General features: G+C 34.3%; 1 protein-coding gene across 2 annotated transcripts in view; it reads left to right on the top strand.

The window, feature by feature from the left end:
- The window catches only part of hs3st2 (heparan sulfate (glucosamine) 3-O-sulfotransferase 2), a 35,935-nt gene extending 21,558 nt beyond the window's left edge, over positions 1-14,377 (top strand). Inside the window, exons 3-4 of one of the 2 annotated variants that reach the window (XM_077734303.1) lie at positions 1,618-2,197; positions 12,791-14,377. In XM_077734303.1, the coding sequence (XP_077590429.1) occupies positions 1,752-2,197; positions 12,791-13,409 (1,065 nt within the window). In that variant the 5' untranslated portion in view covers positions 1,618-1,751 and the 3' untranslated portion in view covers positions 13,410-14,377. Of the gene's footprint in view, positions 1-1,564; positions 2,198-12,790 lie in introns of both variants that reach the window. The other variant, XM_077734302.1, reaches the window with a different exon arrangement.
- Positions 14,378-18,794: the final 4,417 nt, after the last annotated feature.

Below are 18,794 nucleotides of genomic sequence, written 5' to 3'. Positions count from 1 at the left end.
AACACTCGGGTGGGTGTTGACGTGTTTTGACGGTAAACTGCCATTTTTGAACCTCATCTCACAGATTGGTAGAAGAAACGAACCCCCTACGGTACGACACGTAATTTGCTTGTATAATATCACATAGTTTTTTTTGTAAGGTTTATTTTTTGCAGTGTATGCAAAAAAAAAGCAATGGTGGGCCAGATCAAACTCATATAATAGTGTGCCATAGCAAGAAAAGTTTGAAGTCATCCTTGAGGGTGTTTCATTTCCCACCGGCGTTTAGCAAGGTTGCTTGATTTGAATTTTAAGAGTACTGATTTATAACCAATCACGAAAGGGACTGTACCTGCTTGTTTTGGAGTATTTAAGCGGCGACTAAAATGGCGTGGCGAGATGAATTTGGGTTGGATATGCCGAGTGATTGTGCAGGACGCCGTTTGTCGATTTGCATGAGAGCAGAACAAAGAGTCCCAGAGAAACAGAAGCAAGTGTGAAGACAGCCTGCGAGTCTGCTTTTCCTCTCCAGCAACACTTGCTCATCAATATGCACATAATTGCTCTTCGGGTTGGGCAAGTCCCTCCCGTCTGTTAATTGTTTTGTGCAAGGGAAGTCTTGTTTTTACTCGTAGCTTGACCAACATGCTTAGAAATGTGGAAACATGCATGCTAATGTTGAATATCTGAAGCAAAACGGACAAATATTAGCTTGGGGATTTATTTGTTTTTAGGTATTAATTATGTGGGTACAATCGTATGATCATTGTGGAATTGGATTGGTCGTCTATTACTGTTTGTCGTACATTCATTTTCCCTATTGGATCTCCTCAAAAGGTTCACAGGGGGTGCTGGAGTCTTGCAGTTATAAGAAGCATAATTTGTACCCATGCCAATGAAGGTCTACGAAAAACAGTATAATCCAGAAACATAATTATTATTAGGGATTATTTCCATAAACACGATTATTAGGGATTAGGGATCAGGTAATATAAAAAATATAAGGTAAGGTAATTAATTAAATATTGCACACCCCAAAAAAATTGGATTAATTAGATGCAAATTTATTGTTGCCTGTTGTTTCGGAGTTGACCAGTAGAGGGCATGTAAGAGCCAGGTGGTCATTGTTCATTTGTACTTGATTTTTTTTTTCAGTTTTATACAAGACTGTTTAATATAGGCATGGTATTAAAATTAGCATTTTTTTAGTTTATATATATTTGTTTTTTTTTGTTTTTATGTACATATAATGATTCTGATTAACTTTTTGGCTGCCATTGACTTATTAACTTGACCCATGTCAAATGCACTTTGACTGGGAAAGCTTATTGATCCAAATGAATAGTTTAAATATTGATATTACCTGGGCTAGCACTCAAATAGTTAAAAAAAACATTATAATTAACTTTCCCATCTTTTCTCCAATTACCAACCATGCTCAATTTTTGCACTAAAACACTTGAAATCCCTCGGAATGACGTCACAACATTTTTGGGGTATTTCCGGGTGGGCAAAGAATCACTTTTATAGCCACAGTTAAGAAGAAAGGTGGACTTTAACACACTTGGTGCTTCTTTTTTTTTAGGACGTCACACCACTCCAGTGGAGTCAAACGAGTACCTTTTTTTTGCTGCACAGACGAGGAAGAGGAGAAGGACGAAGAATAAGAGGAGGAGGAGGAGGACAGTGTTGGTGGTGATGATGATGAAGAGGAGCTGTCGGAAGACGAGTCCATCGGAACGCCATGCAGAACCTTGAGCCCCCATGGAGACATGGCACAGCGGTTTCTCTCATCCGCTTTCATGTTGACCGTCTCGCTGTCTTGCACCTACTTGTGCTACAGTCTCATCTTCGGTCACACCGGCGTCCTCTCGGGACGGACGGACGAACGTGGTGGATGCCCGACGAGCCCCAACGCCGCCGGGAAGAAACTTCTCGCCCAGTCGGAGCACTGCGCTCGGCTACGGCTGCGATTGCGCCGACTACGCGCCTCTCCTCCGCCTCCGTCTCCATCGTCTTCGTCTCGCTGGCTGAAGAATTCCACTTCCCCGCAAAGGTACGGGATGAAAAAATTACCCGGTGTTTTAATAGTGGGAGTGAAGAAAGGAGGAACCAGGGCGGTGTTGGAGTTCATTCGGATTCATCCGGATGTGCGCGCGCTGGGGACCGAGCCGCATTTTTTCGACCGCAACTACCATCGGGGACTGGGCTGGTACAGGTGAGCAGAGGACTGGTTTTTCTTTGTCTATTATTGGTCATTTATGTCATTTTTCATTCGAATTGGCAAGTGATTTTTAAAAAGGAATAATTCTGTGTTATGAAAGAGTAAATAAGTGTTACTTTTTCCTTTGAATGTGAAGACTAGTTTTTAATATAAAGGAAGGTATTAGAAAGATTTTGATTTCAAGGCTAAAGGTTAAAACCAAAAGTTTGTTATTGTGGTGGAAATCAAAATGAAGAAATTAATGAGATACTAAATAATGCAGGGCATTAATAGGATTTTTACTTAAAATAAAAGTTAAAAGTCATATAAACTTTTTTATGGACATAATAAGAGACAGTGGACAGCCATTCAAAAGTTAACACTTTAGAGTCCACTGGTGTCAAAGTGGCGGCCCGGGGGCCAAATTTGGCCCGCTGCATCATTTTGTGCGGCCCGAGAAAGTAAATCATGAGTGCTGATTTTCTGTTTTAGAATCAAATTAAAATGAAGAGTATAGTTGTGTATTAAATGTCCTGATTTTCCCCCCTTTTAAATCAATAATTGTAATTTTTTAATCATTTTTTTCTGTTTTTAGTTCAAAAATCATTTTGTAAAATCTAAAAAAATATATTTTAAAAAGCTAAAACAAACATTGTTTTAGATCTATAAAAAAAACTGAATATTCAGGGCTTTTAATCCACTTCTTTTAATCCATTTATTAAAAAAAAATCAAAATATTATATCTAAAATGCAGTCCGCGAACCAGCCCGAGTTTGACACCCATTTTTTATGTATTATATTCTATTCTATTCATATTTAGAAATGAATACAATGCAGATAAAATGTCAATTAATTTAATTTAAATCCAAAAACTGAAATAGCATTTTTATGAGCCTCCCCCAAGTACTATCTAACGCCGTCACGGACAAACATGACATGACTTGTCGAGCATGCGTTCGAGTCCAAATGAAGGCGGTCAGGTGTGCTGACTACAAATGACGGTGCTCAAACATCCCGCGTGTCATGTTTGATTATGTTATGTGATGGCGAACGTACGCGTCGGTCGGCCAGTCTTGTGGAAAACGCACTGCATCAAAACGTGAATAAGTCAAGTGTTGAAAGCTGGCGTGGTAATGTCGACTCAAAAAAAAAAAAAAAAAAAAAAAAATCAAAGTGAATCGTTGGCCAAATAGCACTTTCTTGTTTTGACAGCGTCATCTTTACTCAAATCCACTTTAATTGACACTTTAATTTCAAAGCCTTGCAGCCTTTCGTTTGGTTTGATGACCGACTCCGACAATCAATTATACCAAAAATGTCACCCATGGATTTTCTCCTAACTGGATTTGAGGGTTGTTCAGTCATAATAAAATTTACCTCACGTATTATAAAATCCTAGTTGGCGCCAATCACAATGCGGTTGACTCCAATTTGGCGTAACCCGACGTTTGGTCGCCGGACGTTTGGTCCCTTTTGGTCGCCAGTCAACATTACTTAGATATTAAACAGTACTTAGATATTAAACAGTACTTAGATATTAAACGGTACTTACATATTAAACAGTACTTGGATATTAAACAGTACTTAGATATTAAACAGTACTTAGATATTAAACAGTACTTAGATATTAAACAGTACTTAGATATTAAATAGTACTTAGATATTAAACAGTACTTGGATGTTAAACAGTACTTAGATATTAAACAGTACTTAGATATTAAACAGTACTTCGATATTAAACAGTACTTCGATATTAAACAGTAATTAGATATTAAACAGTACTTAGATATTAAATAGTACTTAGATATTAAACAGTACTTGGATGTTAAACAGTACTTAGATATTAAACAGTACTTAGATATTAAACAGTACTTCGATATTAAACAGTACTTATATATTAAACAGTATTTAGATATTAAACAGTACTTAGATATTAAACTCTCTCTCTTAGATATTAAACAGTACTTAGATATTAAACTCTCTCTCTTAGATATTAAACAGTACTTAGATATTAATCTCTGTCACCATTTGACCGGCGACCAAATGTCCGAGCACCCAATTTGGAAACGATTTACACCGATAACGATGGAAAAACCCTTTACTTCACAGTCCAATTGACTGGCCAATCCACAATTCCAATCCAATTCACTCCACTCGCCCGCCATTCACTCCAATTAAAATCGAACGAGCACACCATTTCTTTGATTACTCTGACTTCAACCTTTGCCATCTCCTCTCTTAATGATGCCCTATCACAGCATAATGTGTACTTTTTCCCATCTTGACCAAGAAGCGTCTCGCTTCCTGTCCTCGTCAAGCTTTTTCTGACGCATCTCCAACCAAAGCGTCTTTCCATCCCACCCCGAGCCAATTAACACGGATCCAGTATTTGTTGCCGTGGTCCAGCCTCATGCAACTTTTAATCCCCCCGCACCCCCCCCCCCCCCCCCCCCAAAGGGAGCGTCTGATCCGGGGAAATCAATAGAGTTGAGAGATGCCCTTTCAAGTCTCCGAGTCGTAGTTTGATCTTTTTTAGGTTGGAGAATGCCTAGTGTAGATACTCTTGTACACGTTGCTGTTCTGTGCTTGAAGCAAACAGGCTACAACAGATTTTAATGAATGATTGGTCCGGTAAATGGCAGGCAATCAGTTAGTTTTATATCAATTCCTTGTCATTTTAGGGTGCTTACAGGGCTGTATATTTGGGCTATTTTCTTTTTAGGTTGTTTTGGGGCATTTCCAAGTTACTTCCCTGTAGTAGTGGCAGTATTTGTTGTAGTAGTAGTGGCAGTAGTTGTAGTAATAGTGGCAGTAGTTATAATAGCTATAGTTTTAGTTGTAGTTTTAGTTGTAGTAGTTGTAGTAATAGTAGCAGTAGTTATTATAGCTATAGTTTTAGTTGTAGTTTTAGTTGTAGTTTTAGTTGTAGTAGTTGTAGTAATAGTAGCAGTAGTTATCATAGCTATAGTTTTAGTTGTAGTAGTTGTAGTTTTAGTTGTAGTAGTTGTAGTAATAGTAGCAGTAGTTATCATAGCTATAGTTGTAGTTGTAGTAGTTGTAGTAATAGTAGCAGTAGTTATCATAGCTATAGTTTTAGTTGTAGTAGTTGTAGTTTTAGTTGTAGTAGTTGTAGTAATAGTAGCAGTAGTTATAATAGCTATAGTTTTAGTTGTAGTAGTTGTCGTAGTTGTAGTTTTAGTTGTAGTAGTTGTAGTAGTTGTAGTAGTTGTAGTAGTTGTAGTAGTTGTAGTAGTTGTAGTAGTTGTAGTAGTTGTAGTAGTTGTAGTAGTTGTAGTAGTTGTAGAAGTTGTAGAAGTTGTAGTAGTTGTAGTAGTTGTAGTAGTTGTAGTAGTTGTAGTAGTTGTAGTAGTTGTAGTAGTTGTAGTAGTTGTAGTAGTTGTAGTAGTTGTAGTAGTTGTAGTAGTTGTAGTAGTTGTAGTAGTTGTAGTAGCAGTAGTTGTACTAGTAGCAGTAGAAATTTTTGTAGCAGCACTAGTAGAAGCAGTAGTAGCAGCAGTAGTAGTAATATTGGTGGTGGTGGTAGTGGTGGTAGTAACAGTTGTAGAGGATTGTGTTATACATCCACCAGTTGGAGCTGTAGTAGTAGTGATTATGAGTTGTGTTATACATTAACTACATGGTGTGCTAAAGGGAATTTTATACCCATAATTAACCTATATTGATCCAAATATAAGGCACTGTTTTAGTCGCGCCTTTATACTGCGGAAAATACAGCAAGTCTGCCTCTATTCTCCACCAACCACAAGTCGGGATGTGGGACAAATTCTCTTTGAGGCCGCCGTAGAACAGACCAAAGTGGGTACATGTAATTGTTCCTGTCCTGATCATCGGTAGACTTTCTCAAAATGGAACCATCAATCTCTGCAAATGTTTCATTTTTTTGGGGGGGAGTGAAGTTACTTGATGATTCTGTCGGGAAATGTGCCATTCAGTCTATCAAAGCCCGGCCACAGCTGATTCGTTTTCCGTAATGGCTGTTAATGTTTCTTAAAATGGCTTCAATTCAATGTCTTATTGCTCAAGGGGAGCAAATGTCAGTCATTTCCCTCAGCACTGCAAACCATGAATAATTATTATTTCAAAGTATTGGCTTGCAGTTGGAGAACAAGGCGTTTCAAGGTCGAGGGTGTTAAGACATTTTTTTGTCACTTTTTTGGCACAAATAGTCGACTTTTTTTGTACTAGTATTTATCACTTTTCGTCCAAGCTGGGAAATCTTTACATTTGATTCATGACCGAGTGATTTTACAGCTCTAATTTTAGAGTGATACTTTAATAATGGAGAAGCTCTAGACGGTCTATCTGTCATATTGGAATGAGAAAAGAGGAGGATGCCTTTCTTTTTTTTTGCTCCATTTTTTTACGAGGTGCAGCAACAGAGACTTTATGGGAATCACTCAAGTTGAGGACATTTTCCCTCCGCGTTCAGCCTTAACTTTTCACGATGTGTCAGCTTTTTGGAGCATTTCAAGAGAAATGGAGCATGATTTCCTTTTAAATTATTGTTTAAAAGTTTTTTTTTGAGTAGTCCATTTGAAGTGTCTGGCTGGATTTTAGTCATTTTCACTTGTGTTTTACGATTATTATTTTTTTAGGGAGTCAGTTTTATCTCTTAAGACCATGTCTTCAGTTTTAGTGGGTTTGACTTTGAGGCTGTAAGGAAGGATATGGTTTATTATTATTGTTTTTATGGAAAATTTCAGTTTGTTTACATTGTGGTGAAGGTTCATGACAGTAAATATAAACAAATAGATGTAAAATTGATTTGCATTTCACTGGTAAAGACAGTTTTTATTGGGAAATGGTTGGGTTGTTTGTCAGGAAATGACAAAAAAAATGAGTCGATGAAAGGTATAAATGTGTAGTTTGGTTTTGTATCAGCAATTCTTCAAAAAATAAGGTAATGTAGAGTTGGCTACTCATTTTTAATCCATATTAGACAGATTTAAGTAAGTTTTTGGTGCTTCACATTGTTTTTGATTGCAAAATTTGATCAATTTCTGATAAATTAGTCCTTCACCTGCTAGTTTTTAAGATTAATCATTTTTTAAGTGTTTTAATTGGTGCGTTTATCCATCCAAAAAACCCTTTTGGGTCTTGAGTGTCATCACTTTTGCGCATTTTGCGTTCATCGATTTTTAGCAAGGTTTTGAGTCAAAAATGACCTTTTACTAATTGACTTTTTTGTTTGTTTTTGTGTTTTTTTTTGTTTACATTCTTCAAGCCAAATAACTGTTACGTTAGATTTGTTTTTTAAGCAAAACTATCCTGACCATATCTAATTATGTTTTAATATCCTAGTCAAAATAATGTTTAGTTTGTTTAAAAAAAAGAAAAAAAATCACTTGTTATCGCAGTGGAAACGTACACCTAAACCATATCGCATCATAAGAGACATTCCTTCCTACTTTGAATTAAAAGACATGGGTGTCATCTTCCCATATAACGATGTATCTCCTTCCCTAAAGGAAAGCAAGAGTGAACCCGAGACCTAGCGTGCTACAGCAGCCAGATAAATGGCGGCGCGAAACAGCTGGCGGCTGCTCTCGGAGGTCGCTTCAGTAGTGAGCGCTCATTAAGAGAGGGGAGCAGCGGGTGCCATGTCTTCTGTTCTTGACCCCAAGTACCTGCAAAGAACCCCCCCAAAGCCCCCTGAAGGGCGTATGTTGTTGTTTGCGCCTCCATGCTGAGGTTTACTAACACATTTCCAAATGTAAAACAGTACGAATTGGGACGGTTTGACCAAAGTAGAACATTGTTAGGTGGTAGGGAGATTGTGACTGGACGTTTGGTCGCCAGTCTTTTGGTCGCCGGTGAAATACTTGGATATTAAACAGTACTTAGATATTAAACAGTACTTAGATGTTAAACAGTACTTGGATATTAAACAGTACTTAGATATTAAACAGTACTTAGATGTTAAACAGTACTTAGATGTTAAACAGTACTTAGATGTTAAACAGTACTTAGATATTAAACAGTACTTAGATATTAAACAGTACTTAGATATTAAACAGTACTTAGATATTAAACAGTACTTAGATATTAAACAGTGCTTAGATGTTAAACAGTACTTAGATGTTAAACAGTACTTAGATGTTCAACAGTACTTAGATATTAAACAGTACTTAGATATTAAGCAGTACTTAGATATTAAACAGTACTTAGATATTAAACAGTACTTAGATATTAAACAGTACTTAGATATTAAACAGTACTTAGATATTAAACAGTACTTAGATGTTAAACAGTACTTAGATGTTAAACAGTACTTAGATGTTCAACAGTACTTAGATGTTAAACAGTACTTAGATGTTAAACAGTACTTAGATGTTAAACAGTACTTAGATATTAAACAGTACTTAGATATTAAACAGTACTTAGATATTAAACAGTACTTAGATATTGAAACAGTGCTTAGATATTAAACAGTACTTAGATATTAAACAGTACTTAGATATTAAACAGTACTTAGATATTAAACAGTACTTAGATATTAAACAGTAATTAGATATTAAACAGTACTTAGATATTAAACAGTACTTAGATATTAAACAGTACTTAGATATTGAAACAGTGCTTAGATATTAAACAGTACTTAGATATTAAACTCTCTTAGACATCAAACTCTCTCTCTCGGATATTAAATTCTCTCTCTTAGATATTAAACTCTCTCTTGGATTATAAACTCTATCTAGGATATTAAACTCTCTTGGATATTAAACTATCTCTCTTAGATATTAAACTCTCTCTCTCAGATATTCAACTCCCTCTCTCATGAATATAATTTTGAGAGCTGACTTCAATAAAGTCTCTGTCACAATTTGACCGGCGACCAAAAGACTAATAAGACAGCTCCATAACAATACTTACTGAATTTCTATTGTAAAATCCATCCGAATAATATTGGACTATTTTTCAAATCAAGAACTCTCAGGCTCAAAAACATCATTAGTCCACTTTCAAAATTGAATGAAATGCGAAATACAAGCTCAATATCTGTTCAAAATCATTAACTTGGCTCTTTAATGAGATGTCCAGTATGGCGTCCGAGAAACGTGATACCTTTTTTTGACATAATAAATAGTCCACTACTCATTAAATGTGATGCAGAATTAAAAAATAATGCCTTCACCAGCTAATGACGAACTTATTGGAAGCTATTAAATATTGAAATGCAAAATGTACAACTGTATCGTATCTTATTACCTATTTACAGCTAATTAAAGTTGCCAAGCAGGTGAGTACACAGTTTGTAATTAGAGCAGCATTCAAGCAGCAACGCAGTTTTTGTGTTAACAGAATCGAACGCATTGTCTTGGCGTTTATTTTCTCACCGTCGTTAAAATGTCACTGCAGAGACTGCTAATGCATCCCGACTTAAACTTTAATTCTCTGCTAGCTTGGTGTGTCTGGTTGTGTTTTTCTATCTGTAATTAGAAGATAAAGATGAAGGACTTTTACTGAAATGTATGTTGTTGTTCTTCTTGGGATGTGTGGTATTTTTGTCGATTTTTAGTTTTTGTTGACTCTGCATTGGGGCAAATCTTTAATGGAGGATGGGAGAGTTGTCTATGGGTTAATTAGGGTATTTGTGAATGATTTCTATGTGTAGGTAATACACTTTTAGGAGTGTGCAATCCTGTAGACGATCCTTTTGGTTTATATTGTAGCTTGGAAATAGCAAGTACTATCATTTTTCTTAAGATTTTTACTTGAAAGTAACCACTTTTGTACTTCTACTATTAAATCCATGTACATGAACTTGATTTCATGTGGGCCGGACCATTTTAGATGTAATATTTAGATTTTTGGGTTTTATAAATGGATTAAAAGAACTGGATTAAAAGACCTGAATATTCAGTTTTTTGTAGATCTAAAACAATGTTTACTTAAGGTTTTTTTATATATATTTTTTAGATTTTACAAAATTTTTGAATTAAAAACACAGAAGAAATGGATTAAAAAATTACAATTATTGATTTAAAAGGAGGAAAAAAATCCTGAAATTTAATATTCATTCTATACTCTTCCGATATAAAATTTAGATTTTTTTTCATAAATGGATTAAAAGAACTGGATTAAAAGCCCTGAATATTCCGTTTTTTTTATAGATCTAAAACAATGTTTATTTTAGCTTTTTTATATATTTTACAAAATGATTTTTTAACTAAAAACAGAAAAATGGATTAAAAATGAAAATTATTGATTTAAAAAGGGCAAACAAATCTGGGAATTTAATATACATCTATATATATTTTAATTTCATCCTAAAACAGAAAGTCGGCACTCATGATTTACTTTCCCGGGCCACACCAAATGATGCGGCGGGCCAGATTTGGCCCCCGGGCCGCCACTTTGACACCCGTCTCCTAGACATTAGATTTTAGTTGGGTTTTTTTTTTGGGGTGATCTTGCAAGACGATTGGTCAATCAATGCATACCTCATTTCTTTAGCCGAATTGTTCTCTAACCTTTCAGATACAATATATGACCAGTCATTTTAATTTAGTATCTTTATTACTCATTATTAAGTCAGCTGGGATAGACTCCAGCACCCCCGCGACCCTAGTGAAGATAAAAATGACTGCAAAGCTTTTTTATTTGACTTTCAAAATCACTTATACTGCACTTTATAGCTTTTGTATAGTAGTGTGAAGTAACAAAATGCAGATAGTCAAGTGTTTCTTAGCTGTCAGTGTTGCACTATATAAAGACACCATCTGCGACCTTTCACACTGTCAGTCCATTTTTGTGCGCTTCTGACAGCTTGCCGCAAAAAACACCTTCCATCCTTCGCTTCTATTCGTCACCACAAAAGTAGGCACACCTGTGAAAAATGTCCAGGAGTTTTCGTTTCGATAAAAAAAATTAAAAATAAAAGTACCGTATTTTCACGACTATAAGGTGCACCGCATTATAAGGCGCACCCTCAATGAATGACATTTTTTTCATATATAAGGCGCACTGTATTATAAGGCGCACTGTCTATTTTGGAGAAAATTTAAGACTTTTAAGTGCGCCTTATAGTGGTGAAAATATGATAATTGCTATTGACTTCCAGGTATGAAGTACTCACTACTTTACAGTCACCTATAGAGCCAGCCATTGTTGATGTTTTGGATTTTTTTTGTATAAAATCTTGCAGTGGGGGAGGAGCTATATGATGGAAGATGTTGTTAACTAAGATGACATCTGCATATTTAACAGTATTGTTTCAGTTCAGGCGTTTGTGTTTTTTTAATATCCGACAGTGGTGGTTTTTGGTTTTCTGTTTTTTTCCATATATAAGGCGCACTGTATTATAAGGCGCACTGTATTGTAAGGCGCACTGTGTTATAAGGCGGACTGTATTATAAGGCGGACTGTATTATAAGGCGCACTGTATTATAAGGTGCATTGTATTATAAGGCGCACTGTATTATAAGGCGCACTGTCTATTTTGGAGAAAATTTAAGACTTTTAAGTGTGCCTTATAGTCGTGAAAATACGGTAGTAACATTCTCATGAAAGATTAAGTTTGCTCTCCGGCCCCCAAGGTTCCGGCGCCCCCGACGACTAGGGATGAATAAAGCAAAGCGGATCGATAGCTGTGAGACTTTAGAGGTAACCTATGGCTGGAGTTTGAAAGGTTAGCTTTTAATCGAAGCTTGGCTACACTCATAATGAACAAATGTCATCTTTAATCATCCACACACTGAAGAACGACTGTGAAGAAATGGCTAAACAATGCCGTGACACTTTTTCAGGCGGAAAGTAGACCTATTATTTCTTCGACGGTTACTCGTTGTAGTCCAACGTTGGCACTCCGACTTTCCAAAAGAACGACATGTGAATGACAAATTATTATTTAACTACCAGGGCACTTTACTTTAAAAAGCTTGCAAAGTCGAAGTAACAATAAAAATCAATATACTTTGAGTACAATTCTGAAGAAAACAGTTTTTTGGAGAGTCTCTCTCAGTAAGAAGCAGAATGTATTCTTCTAAAAATGATCAATATGCCTTCATCTAGTATACTATTTGATTCTTAGACAATATATTTAATATAGACTAACAAGCTTAATGTAATTCATAATTTATTGTCATTGGAACGTTTTGTTTTTTTTACGAGAACTGTATTAAACTGCAAATTTCTCATTTTTACTCTAATATATCAACATTGCGTGGCGTTTTTTCCACATTTTTCAGTACTTTAAATAACCTCAGCATCTTGTTAAGTACATTGTGGAATACCTGAAATGTGTATAATGAGGGAATTGTATTGGTAATTATTAATATTTCTTAATACATCCCATTTTACTATACTTTGTACTTTATACTTTTTACTTTAATGATGAGTGATGAGTATGTTAATACTTTAATCCTTTTTTTCTCTTTATGTTTCATATGTACTGTTAACGGATGCACTTTTTTATATGTATCATATCTTGTGCTGACCCCGCCCATCTGGTACATTTTTAAAATCAATATAGTCCACATTTTCATCACTTATCTTCAAACAGATTTCATATCTTTAGGCTCAAATCATCAAACAAAATTCACAGTCTCTTTAACCAACTTTAATACTTTGTCATCTCCCTTTAAGGGGCCTCATGCCACGAACCCTGGACGGCCAAATCACCTTGGAGAAGACCCCGAGCTACTTTGTCACCAGGGAAGCACCACGCCGCATCTCCAGTATGTCCCAACAGATCAAACTAATCGTGGTGGTGCGCAACCCTGTCACCCGGGCCATCTCGGACTACACGCAAACTCTATCGAAGAAGCCCGACATCCCAACATTTGAAGAATTAGCCTTCAAAAACAGAAGTTTGGGTACAGTAGACACCTCATGGAACGCCATTCGCATCGGTATGTATATTTTACACCTGGAGAACTGGCTACGCTACTTCCGCCTATCGCAGATGCACTTTGTAAGCGGCGAGCGGCTCATCACGGACCCGGCGGGCGAGATGGGTCGCATTCAAGACTTTCTAGGACTCAAGCGGATCATCTCTGATAAGCACTTTTACTTCAACAGGACCAAGGGCTTCCCGTGTCTGAAGAAACCGGAAAGTAGCGGACAGCCACGCTGCCTTGGGAAGTCTAAAGGCAGGACCCATGTACAAATAGAACGAGAGGTTATCGAACAGCTACAAGAGTTTTATAGACCTTTTAATGTGAAATTCTTTGAAACCGTTGGACAGGATTTCAAGTGGGATTGAATGGGAACTTTGAGTTGGATGACTTTTGCCTTGAAAGTCCTGGAAATTTGGAGAAAAAGCTGCTTCAAGTACTCTGAAAAGTATTTTAAGAGATACAGTCGTCAGTTAATATGTTGGGCACAATTTCAAAAGCTTTGCCCTTATCTTAAATCTTTAAGGGAGACAAATATTATGGTTTTATAGACTGGAATGAACTGAATATGTCACACAAAACTGATATAATCTCAAAATATGAACTGAAAAGATGTAAACAGGAACATAAAACTTTATCCAGTACTTCTAATACTTTAAAAAGAAAAATCGTTAATAGTACATATTCTTATTTATTTAAATTATTCTAATTTTAAAACAAACATACTATTATAGATAAATTATTCAGTTGGATTTTTCTTTCTGGTAAAAAAAAATACTTGAAAATATTAATGCTATTTTGTGTAGTATTTATCAGTTTAAATGTGTTATCAGAGTAGTTATTTTTTGTCAAAAAATATTTATATTTTGTATGTGTTCATACAAAATTTTATCATAAATAACTATACAATTTTAATTGAGTCATATAGGCTATGGAAATTGCCCAAAATGCTTCGATCACAAAAAAACAATATGGCTCAGTTAGAAATTGAAAAAAAAAATTCTTTATGCTTATTTTTTAAACAAAACAAAAAAAAATTAACTGGCGTGTGTCTGCCCCACACTTGCAAATGACATGAATAAATTATCGGGAAGAGCTGTATGAATTCTTCAAGGCCTCCTTCGCATTAGCGCCTGACGCCCATGCTAGCTTCGCCACTTTAATATTCATCTGCTCCGATTGCATTCCGACATGCTTGGAATTTCATGCTCATTTTCTTGTTGCTGATTCCCAATGAGGACTTTCAATCAGAGCAACAAAAAAACAAAAAACGCCACATGAGCCATTATTCAATTTGTCTAAATGGCATTTAAAGTGAGACGAATAAAAGATGTTTTTTTTATAAATCATCTTCAATACTAGTGTTTGTTATGCAAGTATTTGAATTGGGTGAAAAAAAAAAATAAAAAAAAAAAATAAAAATATATATATATATATATATATATATATATATATATATATATATATATATATATATATATATATATATATATATATATATATATATATATATATATATATATATATATATATATATATATATATATATATATATATATATATATATATATATATATATATATATATATATATATATATATATATATATATATATATATATATATATATATATATATATATATATATATATATATATATATATATATATATATATATATATATATATATATATATATATACTCATATATACACACATACACACACACACACACGTACACATATATACACATATATACACATATATACACATATATGCACATATATACACATATATATACATATATACACATATATACACATATATATACACATATACAAATATATACATATATACACATATATACATATACATACATACATGTATTTTTTTCTTTCTTTTTTTTTTTTACTGGATCTTCATGTATCACTTTATGGCTCTTTCTAACTACAGTAAGAAATGTCCAATCCATTTTTAATGGCAGACTGGCAGTGATTGTTCATGCCACACTTTCCAGTTTTAATAGAATTGTCAATGGCAGTCAATGAGTTAAAGGCTTCAGGCAAAAAAATATTTGTAAGGATATTCCAGGACAAAAAAAAGCCCAGTTACAGCAAAAAAAAGGCAAGAAAATCACTATGTTGATTTTTATAAGACAAAATACTGAAATTCTACACAATTCCCTCCATAGAAACACCTTATAAAGGAAATTAGCATCATATTTAGTGAAAGAATGACGGCTATATTTAAGCTTCTTGTGCGGGCCATATTGCATGAAAATTTAATCATTTTACTGCAGGATGAAGTTTGGACGCCTCTGACCGAGAATAACTGGCTTTGGATATCTGTCATAAGGTTTGTCAAAGTTTAAATGGATATTATTAATTTGTGTCCTTAATGTGTATTTGTACTCCCATCATTAGGTAGTTAAAACGGGCCTATTTTTTTGATACTTTTCCAACAAAATCCAGATTATTGGGAGTATATATGTCAAAGATACAACTCAAATTATTGTTCCTCAACTCTTGGGTTTTTTTTTCCAATGTCAAAGTCAGAGCAGTATATTGATTTTGAACAGCTGACGAGAGAATATGATTCAGGCAGCAAATCAATGCCTGCCCGCTGAGTTTTTTTTTTTTTCCAACGCCAAATCAAGAAGAAATTCCTACGCCCAATCAAAAAAAAAACATTTTCATAGATTCCATTCCCAATACTAATGTAACCCATTTCCATCACAATGTAAAAAAAAATGGCTCAACATTGTGATTTTTCTCCTTTGAAATTTTGATTGGCAGGTCAATAGCGTCAGGCGTTTCGTGTCACCGAGCCGTCAGTAGCAAACGTGACTATCTCGCCTAAATTAATTATATTTTTCTCCCTCTGGAGGCTTTTTGACACGAGTCTCACAAAGTTTAGGTGACGTGATACTTTGTATTTGACAAGTGATATAAACCTGCTCTGTGCACCAATTTGTAGTAAATCTTCGAAAGGCTTAGCTAAAATAAATCATTAAAAGTGATACAACATCCAAAAACGACATAGTATAGTAAGGCTTTTATTCTTAAAATACAACATAGTATAGTAAGGCTTTTTTTCTTAAAAAACGACATAGTATAGTAAGGCTTTTTTTTCTTAAAAAACGACATAGTATAGTAAGGCTTTTTATCTCAAAAAAACGACATAGTATAGTAAGGCTTTTTTTCTCAAAAAACGACATAGTATAGTAAGGCTTTTTTTCTCAAAAAACGACATAGTATAGTAAGGCTTTTTTTCTTAAAAAACGACATAGTATAGTAAGGCTTTTTATCTAAAAAAAAAAAACGACATAGTATAGTAAGGCTTTTTATCTTATAAAACGCCATAGTATAGTAAGGCTTTTTTTTCTTAAAAAACGACATAGTATAGTAAGGCTTTTTATCTAAAAAAAAAATGACATAGTATAGTAAGGCTTTTTATCTCAAAAAACGACATAGAATAGTAAGGCTTTTTGTCTCAAAAAAACGACTTAGTATAGTAAGGCTTTTTGTCTCAAAAAACGACATAATATAGTAAGGCATTTTATCTCAAAAAACGACATAGTATAGTAAGGCTTTTTATCTTAAAAACGCCATAATATAGTAAAGCTTTTTTTTCTTAAAAAACGACATAGTATAGTAAGGCCTTTTATCTCCAAAAACGACATAGTATAGTAAGGCTTTTTATCTCAAAAAACGACATAGTATAGTAAGGCTTTTTATCTCAAAAAACGACATAGTATAGTAAGGCTTTTTATCTAAAAAAAATGACATAGTATAGTAAGGCTTTTTATCTCAAAAAACGACATAGTATAGTAAGGCTTTTTATCTCAAAAAAACGACATAGTATAGTAAGGCTTTTTATCTCAAAAAACGACATAGTATAGTAAGGCTTTTTTTTCTTAAAAAACGACATAGTATAGTAAGGCTTTTTTTCGCAAAAAAAACGTCATAGTATAGTAAGGCTTTTTTTTCTTAAAAAACGACATAGTATAGTAAGGCTTTTATTTAAAAAAACGACATAGTATAGTAAGGCTTTTTGTCTTCAAAAACGACATAGTATAGTAAGGCTTTTTATCTCAAAAAACGACATAGTATAGTAAGGCTTTTTATCTAAAAAAAAACGACATAGTATAGTAAGGCTTTTTATCTCAAAAAAACGACATAGTATAGTAAGGCTTTTTATCTTAAAAAAACGCCATAGTATAGTAAGGCTTTTTTTTCTTAAAAAACGACATAGTATAGTAAGGCTTTTATTTAAAAAAAACGACATAGTATAGTAAGGCTTTTATTTAAAAAAACGACATAGTATAGTAAGGCTTTTATTTAAAAAAACGACATAGTATAGTAAGGCTTTTTGTCTTCAAAAACGACATAGTATAGTAAGGCTTTTTATCTCAAAAAACGACATAGTATAGTAAGGCTTTTTATCTAAAAAAAACGACATAGTATAGTAAGGCTTTTTATCTCAAAAAAACGACATAGTATAGTAAGGCTTTTTGTCCTAAAAAAACGACATAGTATAGTAAGGCTTTTTATCTCAAAAAACGACATAGTATAGTAAGGCTTTTTATCTAAAAAAAAAAACGACATAGTATAGTAAGGCTTTTTATCTTATAAAACGCCATAGTATAGTAAGGCTTTTTTTTCTTAAAAAACGACATAGTATAGTAAGGCTTTTTATCTAAAAAAAAAATGACATAGTATAGTAAGGCTTTTTATCTCAAAAAACGACATAGAATAGTAAGGCTTTTTGTCTCAAAAAAACGACATAGTATAGTAAGGCTTTTTGTCTCAAAAAACGACATAATATAGTAAGGCATTTTATCTCAAAAAACGACATAGTATAGTAAGGCTTTTATTTAAAAAAAACGACATAGTATAGTAAGGCTTTTTTTCTTAAAAAAACGACATAGTATAGTAAGGCTTTTTTTCTTGAAAAACTACATAGTATAGTAAGACTTTTATTTGCCAAAAACGACACAGTATAGTAAGGCTTTTATTCACAAAAAAATGACACAGTATAGTAAGGCTTTTATTCACAAAAAAATGACACAGTATAGTAAGATAGTAACATTTTCCCTTAATTGTTTCAGTGGACTTGTCAAGAGATTCAAATGATGACAATGGAAGGTGTAGTCCCTTGGTGGCGCAGAGGTTTGTTCACTGGACTCCTGTCTGGGACATCTGGGTTCAAATCCCCGTTCGGACATATACTTTTCCCTTAATTGTTTCTGTGGACTTAAAGTCAAGACACTCAAATGATTACTAAGGAAGTTGTAGTCCCTTGGTGGCGCAGAGGTTTGTTCACTGGACTCCTGTCTGGGACATCTGGGTTCAAATCCCCGTTCGGACATATACTTTTCCCTTAATTGTTTCTGTGGACTTAAAGTCAAGACACTCAAATGATTACTAAGGAAGTTGTAGTCCCTTGGTGGCGTAGAGGTTAGATCACTGGATACCCGTGTGGGAGACCTTGGTTCAAATCCCGGTTGGGACATATTATTTTCACTTAGTTGTTTCTGTGGACTTGAAGTCAAGAGACCCAAATGATTACTAAGGAAAGTGTAGTCACTTGGTTGGCGCAGAGGTTAGATCACTGGACTCCCGTCCGGGAGACCTGGGTTCGATTCCCGGTTGGGACACTTTTTCACTTAGTTGTTTCTGTGGACTTCTTCTAAAAATACTCAAATGATTACAAGAAAAGTGTAGTCACTTGGTTGGCGCAGAGGTTAGATCAC

Source organism: Stigmatopora nigra, chromosome 15 (genome assembly GCF_051989575.1).
Source record: "Stigmatopora nigra isolate UIUO_SnigA chromosome 15, RoL_Snig_1.1, whole genome shotgun sequence".
Classification (NCBI taxonomy): domain Eukaryota; kingdom Metazoa; phylum Chordata; class Actinopteri; order Syngnathiformes; family Syngnathidae; genus Stigmatopora; species Stigmatopora nigra.
This window is presented reverse-complemented; position numbering and strand designations above follow the sequence as displayed.